The sequence below is a fragment of the Amblyomma americanum genome, chromosome 4 (genome assembly GCF_052857255.1).
Source record: "Amblyomma americanum isolate KBUSLIRL-KWMA chromosome 4, ASM5285725v1, whole genome shotgun sequence".
In the NCBI taxonomy this organism is placed as follows: domain Eukaryota; kingdom Metazoa; phylum Arthropoda; class Arachnida; order Ixodida; family Ixodidae; genus Amblyomma; species Amblyomma americanum.
The window spans coordinates 115,228,382-115,240,709 of record NC_135500.1 but is presented as its reverse complement, the minus strand read 5'-3'; the positions used below and the strand labels follow the sequence as shown (position 1 = coordinate 115,240,709).

Genomic DNA, 12,328 nt, shown 5'->3' with positions numbered 1-12,328 from the left:
ACACCCGTCGCCTAGTCAATTATTTCGGTCCGATTGTTCTCCGGAGAGATCCGTGACAATCGTAAAAAAACCTGCGTGCCCAGAACACTGCACTATAATCAATGAAGGAAAAGGTCTAACAGAAAAAGTCATGGAGCAGACTTGGCGCCCCCCTAGATGATGAGGGTGCTAACACTGCATCTAATTATTCTCACTGTACTCCGCTGCGTCGTTGGTCGAGGAAACGTCTTTTGTGGAAGGATGCGTACGTAGCTAATGTTTTAGCCATTTTGCTGTACAAGCCAGTTTGAAATGGCATGATGATACTGGGAAAAATCTACATTAATAATTTATTACAGGCAACCGCATTATCCGCTTGAAAGGATTCCTGATGCTGCCCAGATATCAGTGCAGCTAGAATTGCTGAAATCAGAGAGTGCAAACGGAAGCTAATCCACTAACATACAGAATTAAAAACACAACGGTAAAAAATTCAGAAGACCATTGCACTTGACCGGTGGTGTTGCGCTCGACGCCTGCCGCAAGGTTGCCTATGGACCGGAAATGAGCTGCTTCTTCGAGCCAGCCTTGGTAAAGTGGAAGAACTTCAGTAGTGAATGTTCCCTCTGTTGTAAGTTCGACCAGCAGACAACGTGGCCCACGTGGAGGCGAGACGTACTCAAGGGAGGGACGCAGGGGGAGAGTCCGGAGGCAGTGACAAGCCATCTGCAGGCAATAGCGGCATGTGCGCAGCGGCGAGTCGTCGCCGCAATCTGAAGGGATTAGCGCTGGTATCGCGCAGTTCGGGGACCCCACCCCCATGTATACCAGGAGGGAGGGTGGATCGAGTCTCGTGAGTGAAAGCCGCTGGCTTGTAGGTTGTGCTACCTCCGGGTTGCCCCATGTGGCAGAAATTGGTGAAGACTTCAGCACTGATGTCCTTGCGTGGGTGCGATACGCAAAGTTTCGCGTCCGACCTTGGTGGAGACTGCAGCTGGGCCGCGGCAATGATATGGAGAACGCCCAGCTGGGGACCAGATGTGCGATGGTGTCACCTCAGTGGCGAGACCCTGTATCCGATGTTGATTTGCGCCATCTCCGAAGGGAAGAAAAAACATTGCCGTATTACGGGCGTCTCCACACCAGGGCTGAACCTGACCTTATTGGTGCGCATTGTGTCTGAAGAGTATTTAAACCACGTACAATGGTGCAGGAGGAACTTTTGACTTAAATGATGTGAACGAATAAATTTCAACCTGTAACTCGATGGCTCCCAAGGAAGCTCATTCCATGTGCCGACAGAGAGAAAGTACAGATGAAGAAATATGACTAGTGCCCATGATTGGGCGCGGCAAGACAGAGCCACGCCTTGCACACATGCAGCGGAAGCACGTATGACGTTTTGGATTTGCACGGCAGCTTCCAGCAGCCCAAATCGCAAGCGGTGTATTTCCTCTTACATTGACGCTGACGGTAGTCTTTTCATGACCGTGAATAAAAACGGTTTTGTTTACTCTGGGGAGATTGTGGGGGACCTGAATCCTCAGCTCATTTTTTGCTCTTCGAGTACAGTCCATTCGCTGCTATTGCTTTTTTCTGTAGTTTGCTTTTTCAAGAGCGAGAAGATAACACTCAGAGACGTTAGATTTTTGATCCCTCTCCCGAGTGTAGAAGACATGTTTGAACTCTACGTCCAGCCAATCAAAATGGATGCGGCCAATTTGGCTCCCACCTCATATCCCAGAAAATTGCGCAACGTTTCGTGGCCATCAGCAAGGAAATTCATTTATTGAGAAGATTAAAGCATTAAATATTACCACTTCATCTATCTCTTTGGCATCAAGGCGTTACTATGTCTGGCGTAAAGCATACAGACAAAAACATATATGCTTGATATGCGATGAAGTGCTCCTTCAAGTAAACGATAGGAACAATTAAGACGCACTGGCGTTACCGAAAAGAGCCCTTGCTTTTCGCGCCGTTTCGGAGCTTGAGCCGAGCTTGTGCACTTCAAGAGCCGGGCCAAATGCGTCACGTTCTTCACGTGGGCCCAGTTCTATAACAAAAAATCACGGCCAGAGCCGGGCTCTACAACACCCATGCCAGGGCACAGAAAAAATTGCAGGGGACACTTAATCTCTGCTAAGAATGTGACGTGATAGCATAAGTTAATTTAATGTATCCAGAATTGGTTGATTTCTTCTATACATTCAGAGAACTCCGGAGCGCGTGGTGCAGTGGTTAAGAGATGCGCCACAGCCCTGCGATGGCAGGCGCTGCCACAGGTCGGCTTTTTGTGCCCCAGGTTGCTCTTCCCGAGTGACCAAACATTTTAACTGCCAACCGCCATGGCGGGTAGTTGCTCACAATCCGATGGGCAGGTTGTGATGACAACAAGAGATCACGTGGATCTATGTGGCCCACCTGCATCCTAGTTTGCTTTTCTTGGGATTCGTGTTTTTTTTTTCCTGCTCGCGGTCAATGACGACGCCGGATTTTCTGCTACACCAGTTCCTTAACGCTCTCGCGTTAAAAAATAAGCGTCCACTATAGTACTAGAGATACCACCTTATGCTAGTTAACGCAGATCATTGTCCGTCGTTGATTTAGCAGCACGAATTGAAATTCTTCGTATATAAGCGCAAGCCGTGTAGGAGGACTGACAAGAGAATCGGCATTTCTAGCAGTGGCAATTCGAATTTAGATCAAAGGATCTGACGTAATTCATAGCGACTCAGTGAACCCATGAAGGGCGTGCGCCCACGCCAATTGCCAACTAGTAGGGAGAAGAGTAACGAAAGATTGACGTTCCTGCGCCAGCGAAATGCCCTGCTGCGATCGTCCAAAAACACCGGCATGATGTCTTATGCTGCCTTTAGGCGCCTTCGGCAATGAATATTTGCTTCCCTCAGCTGTCAACAACATGAATAGCCGATACCTTCATCGCGAAAAAAAAACGCGACAAACTTCGCTTTCGCGTCTACACGCCACTCACATCCACTCACGACCACTCGCACTCATTCACGTCAGCTCACATCCATTCCTCACTATGTCCATTTGGCACTCATCACTACTCACACTCACATCCACTCACTCACACTCATATCCCCTCACTCGCACTCACACGCAAACACACTCACACTCACAGGCGTGGAAGTCAGTGAGAGAGGCGATGTGAGTGCACTCATGACCGATGTGCCACCCTGTGGGTCGGGAAAGACGCAAAGAGGCGGTGAAAAGAGAAAGAGGAACAGTGGCTGCAGTGGACAGTTCCCGTTACGGATGCATGCTATGCCTAGTGAAGGTAAATTCTGGAATCAAGGACTGCCCTCTCCATTCAGCACATTGCCTGTCGTGTTCTGAGTTGGCTCTGTCCGTGCGGACTGAGAATAGCCAGATACGAGTTGGACTCCAAGGCAGCGTTTCACTCTCAGCATGCACGTCCTTCGCACTCACCTCGGTGTCCTTGATGTGTGTCAACGGTCCGTGTACGGGGCAGTCGCCGGGGCGGTCGCTCCCGCAGTCGTCGCAAACTGCAAGCACAGTGTCCAGGCCGGGGTTTCGCTGAAGGCGCAACGAGAAGGCCTTCATGCAATGCTCGCTGGCTTAAGTCAGGGAGAGGCATAGGAATAGGAAGTAGTTTACACACACATGTGTCTATAGGTGCCTAAGCCTCATTTGGTCATCAATTATAAGGCAATCTTCAACGAGCTCCTTCAACGTGTGAGACATAAACAGCATAAAGCAGTTTTCCTAATGCTGCTCCGTAACGTAAGACAAAGAGCCAGAAAGACCAGATAGAAAGAGTCTTCTACGGAAGACTTCGTGCAGTCCTGTACATGCCATCCTGCATTGCCAATGCCCACGCAGTTGGTAACGACAACTAAGCTTATTTTTGACGTGCGCGAGTTTCCTAAAAAGCTAGTAACAGGTTTTTGTGGGGTGCTCACACAGGTACTGTTCGTCGGAGTTCTCGTCGCTGTCCATGGACTTGACTCTCGCTCGTTTTCTTCTCGGGTAGCGGGACTCGCCGGTATGCTCCCTGGAGGAAACTGCGATTAATCGCAGGAGAGTTGCTGTAAGAATGGTTTTGACACCGAATCTTACGAGAACTTGTAAACGCAAGCTACGATTAAGTGCTAAGAACAAGAGTGGAAGCTTGAGCATAATGAATTGTCTATCAATACAGATGAAGTTATAGGGGAAAAATTGACAGCCCCTGTCTGACACAAACCCAAGTGGTTTTCCAAAACTTAAGCTCGTCTTAATGCCCCCCTTCCCCCCCCCCCCCCAAAAAAAAAATATGGTTCCCTGTCTAAGAAGCGAAGAATTGATAGTATAATTGCTTCACTACTCAGTGTCCTGTGATGTATCACATTAGTGTAATATTCTGGGGGAGACTGGCTCAACCTCTTTGTATCAGGATCAAAATTTTTGTTTGTACATTTCAACGTAAGATTTTATACTCAGCGAGAGCTTTGCCGCGCAAGTGCATGTTCCGTGGCTTTTTGCGGCGTAGCGTTACATATGCGACGCCATTTCTGCTAGAACCAAGGCTGCGCAATTTCACACTCTCCTCCCAGCTGCTATTTTTCTTCGTCTCACTCGCTCTCGGTCAGAGAGCCCAGTTTGCTGTGCGCTGCGAGATTCCTTCCCCTTCCACCTTCCATCTCACCTCAGACGCTTTCCGACACCCGAAGGAAAGCGCTTATCCTTCTTCAGCGTGGTTACCATAGCGTGTGCCATTAAAAGGCGGCCCATGAAGGCCTCACGCCGTGAGAATTACGGCAAAACACTGATCATCTAGAAGCACTGTAGTCGCATATAACTCAATAATGCAGCGGTGAATGCATTTCAACACACGCCCTCCAGCAAAGCCGTCGACAGGAGTGAGGTAATGTCACGAATAACTTCCATGCGCCTGTCAGCTACCATAAGTGTCACACTAGTAAGCAAGGGGATAAACCGTTAGGTCATGGCATTCAGTCGACGCGGTTGGCTGAAAGGCCTCCTTTGAGATGCACTTGCTGCTGCATTGCTATATATAACGGGACTCACTGCGCCCCATGGCTCCATGCAACATGCTGCGCGTGCCGACATGGGTCATCCGGTGCCTTGCAAGTGCGAACGGGTGCATCCGAATGCAACAAAATGGCGCATGTCAGGCAAGTGCTTCGCCGGCTGCACGTTGAGCAAGTGTGGGGTCTGGCCATCGGCGTTCGGAGGAAGCGGCGACCTTCCCAACCAATCGCGTAGTGTAGAAGCCCGATTGCCATCGCGCAATTTGTTGGAGCGTATTGTCTCATCTGAGTGTAGATTTGAGAACCCAGCTCACCGCTGCGGAGCTCAGACACTACTGAGTTGTTCCGCTTGTGTAACTGCTGCCCCGTGGCTCGGAACGTGGTAGAAACTCGTTGTTTTTATTTATTACTGTGCTGTTCCGTTTTCCACAAATAAAATGTGTTGTCGCCTGCTCGTGGTGTGTCACTAATCGGTCGATACCTTGGCTCGCTAACCTCCAGAGGGGGGAGTCCCTTAAACTAGGGATTTAACTTGTGGTTTTTATTTTTTAAATATCGGCGAACTCTTTCTGCATCGTTATTTCAGAACGCAGTTTTCAGTTTTTCTCTGTTCGGCGTATGAACTACTGGCTTTTTTTTTCAAGTCTTTAAAGTGAAAATGCTGGGTTGTTAAAAGGCACTCACACAATTTCGGCGTTTTTTGTGAGCATGTTATGTTTTTTTACGAAAAATTAACGTTCAGTTGGTGGCGCTTGGAGGTGTGCCTATGGAAGGAACTGCGATCGTCAATAAAAACGTAACGTATGTTAAATGAGATACAGACGGCAGACAAAACCCCAAGTGGAAGTTTGCTTCTAAGGACTAGGTTGACATATGTCATGGGTGAAGTGTTCCGTTGGGTTCAGCGAGAGGTCGGGACATAAGGCATTCTGCGTGTTGATGTAATACCCCTGTCACACGGACACTGTAAAGGTACTTTGAACTAATGCTCCATTACTTTAAGGACAAACGCGTGTTGCCACACGGACGCGCCAAAGGACACCTAGCTCAAAGGAGCTTCGAAACAAGGCAGCTCGAGTTCGTCCTTTGAGGCTTCAAGGGAGTACTCTCTCTCCCAGCGAGTTAACAGCATGAATAAATTGAGAAAAGAAACGTTCAATTTTCATTTTGTAAATTCACTTCATAACATCAGTGGTGTTTTAAAATATAAGATCATTTGTTTTGTGGCAGTCTCACCACGCCATACTCTCGTTCCAGATATACGAGCGTCACGGTAGCCACGGTAAATATGCCGCCATGTCGGCCATGTTGTTTGTTGCTTTTACACAATACGGTTATAAAACTAATTTACTAAAAAATGTGACATTTCTGTATTTAGATGTGCAGTGAGGTTTGCAATTTTAATAACGCTTTTCGCCGATGAGGGCGCTAAAAACTTCTTGCGAAGGTCGTTCCGCGACCGTGTAGCACGGACGAACTCCCTTGAAGTAGTGCTCCTTTGGGAGCATAAAGGAGCATTAGTTCAAAGTGCCTTTAGAGTGACCGTGTGACAGGGGTATTAGTGACAGAACTGCCGGTCAGTCGGTCAGTCGTCAAGGTAGCGTCGACATGATACCTTTTCGTGACGAGCATGCAAGGTTTCGTGGCAATGTCCGACGTGAAGTTGATAAAGCTACTTAAGCACCGAGCAGGTCTAAGCTGGTGACAATAGTGAAGAAACAGTCTTTAGCTTATAAATGGCACTGAGGTGGTGTTCTCTAGTTTGCATACTCGTGCAAGCTAGCGACACAATGCTTACAATCGCAAAACCGTGCTGCTTATTCAACACCAGCGTCTCATCATGCTCAAGCTTCCCCACTTACCAAATTTTCATCTTTAAATGTATATCGTATTCAACAGCCACATAACAGCGCACTGCTTGCAATAATACTGACCTATTTCTTTTACATCAAACTTCTAAATGTTAATTTGATGCACTTCTATTGCTTTTTTTTGGGGGGGGGGTTCCAACTGAAACTCTCAAACCCTATATACAACCATATCAGACTGCTTTGGTCTGATGTAGTCTCTATATTGCAGGGGTCGTAGCAGTCAAAGATTGCAGGTCCGTACAGAACCACATTCCAATAAAAATTACTTTTATTCTTCCCTTTCATTTTCCAATAGCCCGTGAGAATCATTTGTGTGCGCTCTAGGGAGATTTAAAGCTCGGCTTTCCACGGCTGTCGCCCGAGCACAACCAGGCGATAACGCAATTCCCTTTGGCCTCACGTCATACGTAGGGAACCCGAACACTCACAGGAGGGATGGCCGGACGCTTCTTGGCCGCTGTGATCTCCGTCCTCTGCGCATTTGGCTTGCTTGACTACACGCTTCGGGTAACGCCTGTCGTCAGCTCCCATGGCGCCACTTCCTAAGGCGAATGAGTCGGGATATTACGAATTACGACGTGCAGTGAATACACACTCACCCCGAGACCTGCGGAGAAGAAACTCCCATTGTCTATGGTAACACAAGTCTAGCAGCATTCATATAGGTTAATTAGTTTAAGGCCTTCTGGGAACAGCTGCAATGGCCTCGTTGAGTGCGTCATTCGATTGTTCGTCAGTAAATAGGAAGCCTAAGAACACAAATCAAAGACGATCAGCGTGAACGAAGCAAAGCGCACAAAAGCCAAAGGAGGATAACAATATTCCACCAGAAGCAAAGGCAAGAAACGCCAATTTGCAGAATTCAAAGGAACTGAGTCCATTGTTTTCCAAGAGTCGTATTTTCAATTATTTTGGACACATCAGAACATGGACTTCAAGACCATCGGAAAAGTCGAGGACATAGCTGCCTCCCGTCCCCACTTTTTCCCTAGTGATGGGGCTAACCTCACAGCCCACGTAGATAATACCACGCATGTGCGCAGGGTGCGTGTCCGCAGTCCTTCAGACCTCTCGTCGAGTTTCCGGACTCCATGCAGTTGTCATCTGTGCTCTGAGGCGGCCTGGCCCAACCAAGCTCTGGACACGCGACGACAAACATGTATTCCATCCCCCTCATCCCATCGACTTCTCTAACCCTCGGATCTAAGTCGTGAAGGGCAGCCAGGCGGTATCATTCTACTGCTCACCACTGCTAGCAGCCCGAGGAGGAAGGAGCTTTGTGTGCACAAAGTGCGGATTGGCAACCAGTCACAGCCGATGCTGATGTCAACGGTCGTTGGTCGCGTTCTTTCGGCATTTTCAGAAAGACGACTTCTGTGTTGTGTTCTGTTGGGTTTTATGGCACATAGGCAACTGAAGCCATCATGCGCCAAGAACACGGTATAGGAAAATTGTTTTGTTGAATATTATAGAAATATAAGTATCTTCCTTGGTGTAGAGGCCCTCAAACGTTAATACTGCCCACTGAACACACACAAATTTTAGAAAAGGCTACTAGTAAAAACTTTAAATAGGGCTAGGTAACCTCAGTAGCTTTCCTTGGCTGCGCTAAGATATCGAGGCTCCCAACCAATCAAAATAAAAGCCTCAGCCTTCTTCTCAAGCATGAGAATGTGGTTGAGTTGTACTGAAATTCAAACGAAACCAGTGCGTAAAAAATTTAGTCTATTGAGAAATCCTGTTTTCTTAAGAAAGCTAAAAACACATGATATAAAAACAATTGCATCATCTCCTAAAAGCAGTGCGGTATGAAAAGGAATTTATTCGTTATAAAATTGAGTAAAGTACTTTATCCTTAGTTTTTCCAGTTTCGCACAAGAAATTAAAACGTATTTCATCATACCTTCATGTCCGCATTTTTCGCAAACAGGTTGGGGGTTTTTCAGGTTTAAGGAACGGTACAATAATAGCTTTTTCTCAGACTTCAGGTATTTTCCCCGAAACCCATACTTTGTTAAATAATCTTAAAAGTGCCTCTACAGCAGGCTTGGAAAGATGGGCAAGCATTTCATAGTGTATTTGGTCGGGTCCTGAAGCAGTTTTCTTACCGGCAGACAGTACAGTGTTGATGAGTGTAATAATACCATTACATTTTTAATTACCACCTCCATTTGTTGGAAGCTTTTGTTTTTCGGCTATATTTCTGTATTTTAGAAATGACTGCGTATAGTGTGATGAAGCGGATACTACAGCGAAGTGCTCCTTAATATGTCTGCCTGTTCCCCTAAACACGTTTGTGTACCAGGTGTTGTGAAAAGAGTAATTGTGAAAGGTGAGTAACGGCCGTTCAATTTTCGAACTTGCTCCCACATTTGTTCTTATGTGGTTGAGCTGTTTATAGAAGAGACATAAGTTTGTCATGGTGTTTTCTCGGCCTTGCGCCGGATACCCCTCCCATGTGCTCTCGCCTTTTTGAAAAAAATAAGGTTCTCATGAGTTGGGTATCTGCGAAAGACTCGCCAAGCTTTATTCTGCAGTTTTTTTGGCCTCCTTACATTTTCGTGTGTACCAAATTTTGTGGTTCTGGCGAATCACTCCTGTCGATTTTGGAATTGATACATGTGCAGCAGAAAGAATGCATGTTGTGAACATTTCGTTTATCTTATCTATGCTGTGGTTTTCTAAAATTATATACTGTAAACTGGTTTTTTAAACAATGCCCAATCAGCTAAATGTAGTTTCCAAAGCCGCGGTTTTGTTGAAATAGCTTGGCGAGGATGACAGACCTATTATAACAGGGAGATGATCGTTTCCATATGGATTGTCTAAAACATTCCAGTTAAAATCGCTAAAAACAGACGGTGAACTAAAAGACAAATTTAAAACACTCATTCTCCCCGAGGAGGGGGAACGGTATGTGCGTTTACCCAAGTTTAGCAAACCGACATTAGTGGATAGAATAAGATCCTCGATGAGTTGCCCTCTAGCTACAGTTCCCTCGCTTCCCCAAGAACGAGAACGTGCATTAAAGTCGCCAAATACCAGTTATGGCTCTGGTAGCTGCTTTAAAATGCCCTCTAAGTCAAGGAGCGTTATTTTCAGCTGTGAGTCAATATATACAGAGCACACTGTAATGGTTTTATGTGCAAGCAGAGTGGCTGCTACAGCCTCAAGTCTTGTTTTTAGTTGAAGCTCACTAGTCGGGATACCGTTTTTTACTATAATTGCCACACCTCTTGACTGCCTGCTCACCTGTTCTTGGTCGCGGCGGAAAACAGCATAATTCTTCAGAAAATTGTTTTGAGGCCCTAAATTTGTCTCTTGTAGACATAACGCAACAGCAGCATGTGCCCCTAAGATATCTTTTGTGCCACTGTAGTTATTCACAAGTCATCTACAGTTCCATTGCATTTTGAAAGCCATCTTAATTTTGTCTTCCTATGTAATTAAAACTAGATCAAGTTATTTATGGTCCCTTGATTCGGGGCCTGTCTTTTTTGACCGATCCAGAGAGCTCCGCCGACCGCCCGACGTGGATGGCACAGGGCTGCCCTGGGCCGTCTCCATCGCCTCTGCAGAGGCGCTGGACGACCGTACAGAGGGCACGTGGACATTAGAGTTGGAACTCGACCTGTGGGAGGAGTTCTTGGGGGCCACGGACACGGGGGTCTGCGAGGCCTCTTTTTGGGTTGGCGGGGTAGTGTTACGTACTCCACTTGTGGGCGCGGATGGCCCCGCCGCGGGCTCACTGCGATTGGCCTGGGCAAGTGCCAAAGTCTGTTGTGGTGTGCCGCGCCCACGCACTACATCGGCAAAGTTTGTTTCTGCTGGAAAGGAGAATGTGCTTGTTTGTGTGCATCGCCTTCTTGCTTCTCTGAGCGAAATTTTTTCAGTAGTTTTGAGTGTGATTATTGCTTTTTCTTTCTTCCAGGACTGACACGCCCTGGAGTATGCAGCATGGTCTTCCTCACAGTTTGCACAGCGTGGGGCGCCGTCGCAGTCATCAGAAGATTTTTAAAACAACTAAATATTTCACGAGCCAAATCTTACAACTCATTTTTGCCCAGTCTCTTAACACTAGTCAGATTCCAGACGACTGGAAATTAAGCAAAGTTGTCCCAGTTTTCAAAGCTGCAGATCGCTCCGACCCCTCAAATTATCGACCAATTTCACTGACATGTATCTCTTGTAAACTTTTCGAACATATAATATACTCGCACATCGCATCTCACCTTGACCACAACCGTTTCTTCTTTCCCAATCAGCATGCTTTCAGGGCAGGTTTTTCGTGCGAAACTCAGCTGTTCGAACTTACAACTGATCTTCACCTAAATCTAGACTCCGCCTTCCAAACCGATATAATTTATTTAGATTTCGCCAAAGCATTCGATCGCGTCCCTCACCAGCGTCTCTTTTCCAAACTTTCAGCTCTGTCACTTGACCCGCTTGTCTTATCCTGGATCCACTGTTTCTTAACCAACCGCTTGCAATTCACCGTCATCGCCAGTCATGCATCTCAAACTACTAGCGTAATCTCCGGGGTTCCCCAAGGATCGGTTCTTCCTCCATTACTCTTTTTAATCTTCATCAACGATTTGCCATCTGGTATTTTATCATCTGTCCGTCTCTTTGCGGATGACTGCGTCATTTATCGCCGCATCAACAATAGCAGTGATCAGGAATTATTACAGGATGACCTAAGCCGAATTCAGAAGTGGTGTTCCGACTGGCTAATGCAGCTCAACGTTTCTAAATGTAAGTTCATGCACATCTCACGTAAACGTTCGATTCTTCATTTTTCGTACTCCCTGAACTCCATAGCGCTGTCTCAAACTAATTCATACCGGTACCTCGGCATCGAGATAACAACCAACCTAACCTGGGCTAATCACATCACGAAACTATGTGCTAGTGCCTCCAGATCACTCGGATTCATCAGGCGATCACTTTCCATGTCCACCGCAGCCACCAGACAACTAGCATATGAAACGTACATTCGAACTAAACTAGAATACGCCTCAACAATATGGAATCCTCACCAAGCCTACTTGATAGATTCACTCGAAGCCATCCAGAATCGGGCAGCACGCTTCATCACCTCACAGTATAAATCTCAGCTCAGCATCACAGCGTTGAAATCATCTCTCGGCATCAAGTCATTAGCCTTTCGCAGGAAAACTTCAATTCTTTGTCTTTTTCACAAACTGTACTTTAACTTTCCAGCACTTCGAGAAAACCACCTACGAGCTCCGGTACGATCATCTCGTCGTTTATTTAACTCCTTAAGCATACAGCGTTTGCACGGCTCCACCAATTATTTTAATAAATCTTTCCTTCCCAGTGCTATAGAAAGCTGGAATAACCTCCCTGAACACATTGTCATTGAGACTAATCCTTTCAGATTCAGACAGCTCCTAATCGACTATCTCAACGACAAATAATTTTTTCCTGCACCCT

At 46.6% G+C, this 12,328-nt stretch overlaps 1 protein-coding gene across 1 annotated transcript in view; it reads right to left on the bottom strand.

The window, feature by feature from the left end:
- The window catches only part of LOC144129775 (histone-lysine N-methyltransferase PRDM9-like), a 33,082-nt gene extending 28,035 nt beyond the window's left edge, over positions 1–5,047 (bottom strand). Inside the window, exons 1-3 of the mRNA XM_077663849.1 lie at positions 5,038–5,047; positions 3,930–4,031; positions 3,436–3,512 (exon numbers count right to left, since the gene is read on the bottom strand). Of these exons, the coding sequence (XP_077519975.1) occupies positions 3,436–3,512; positions 3,930–4,031; positions 5,038–5,047 (189 nt within the window). The remainder of the gene's footprint in view (positions 1–3,435; positions 3,513–3,929; positions 4,032–5,037) is intronic.
- Between the last annotated feature and the right edge of the window lie 7,281 nt (positions 5,048–12,328).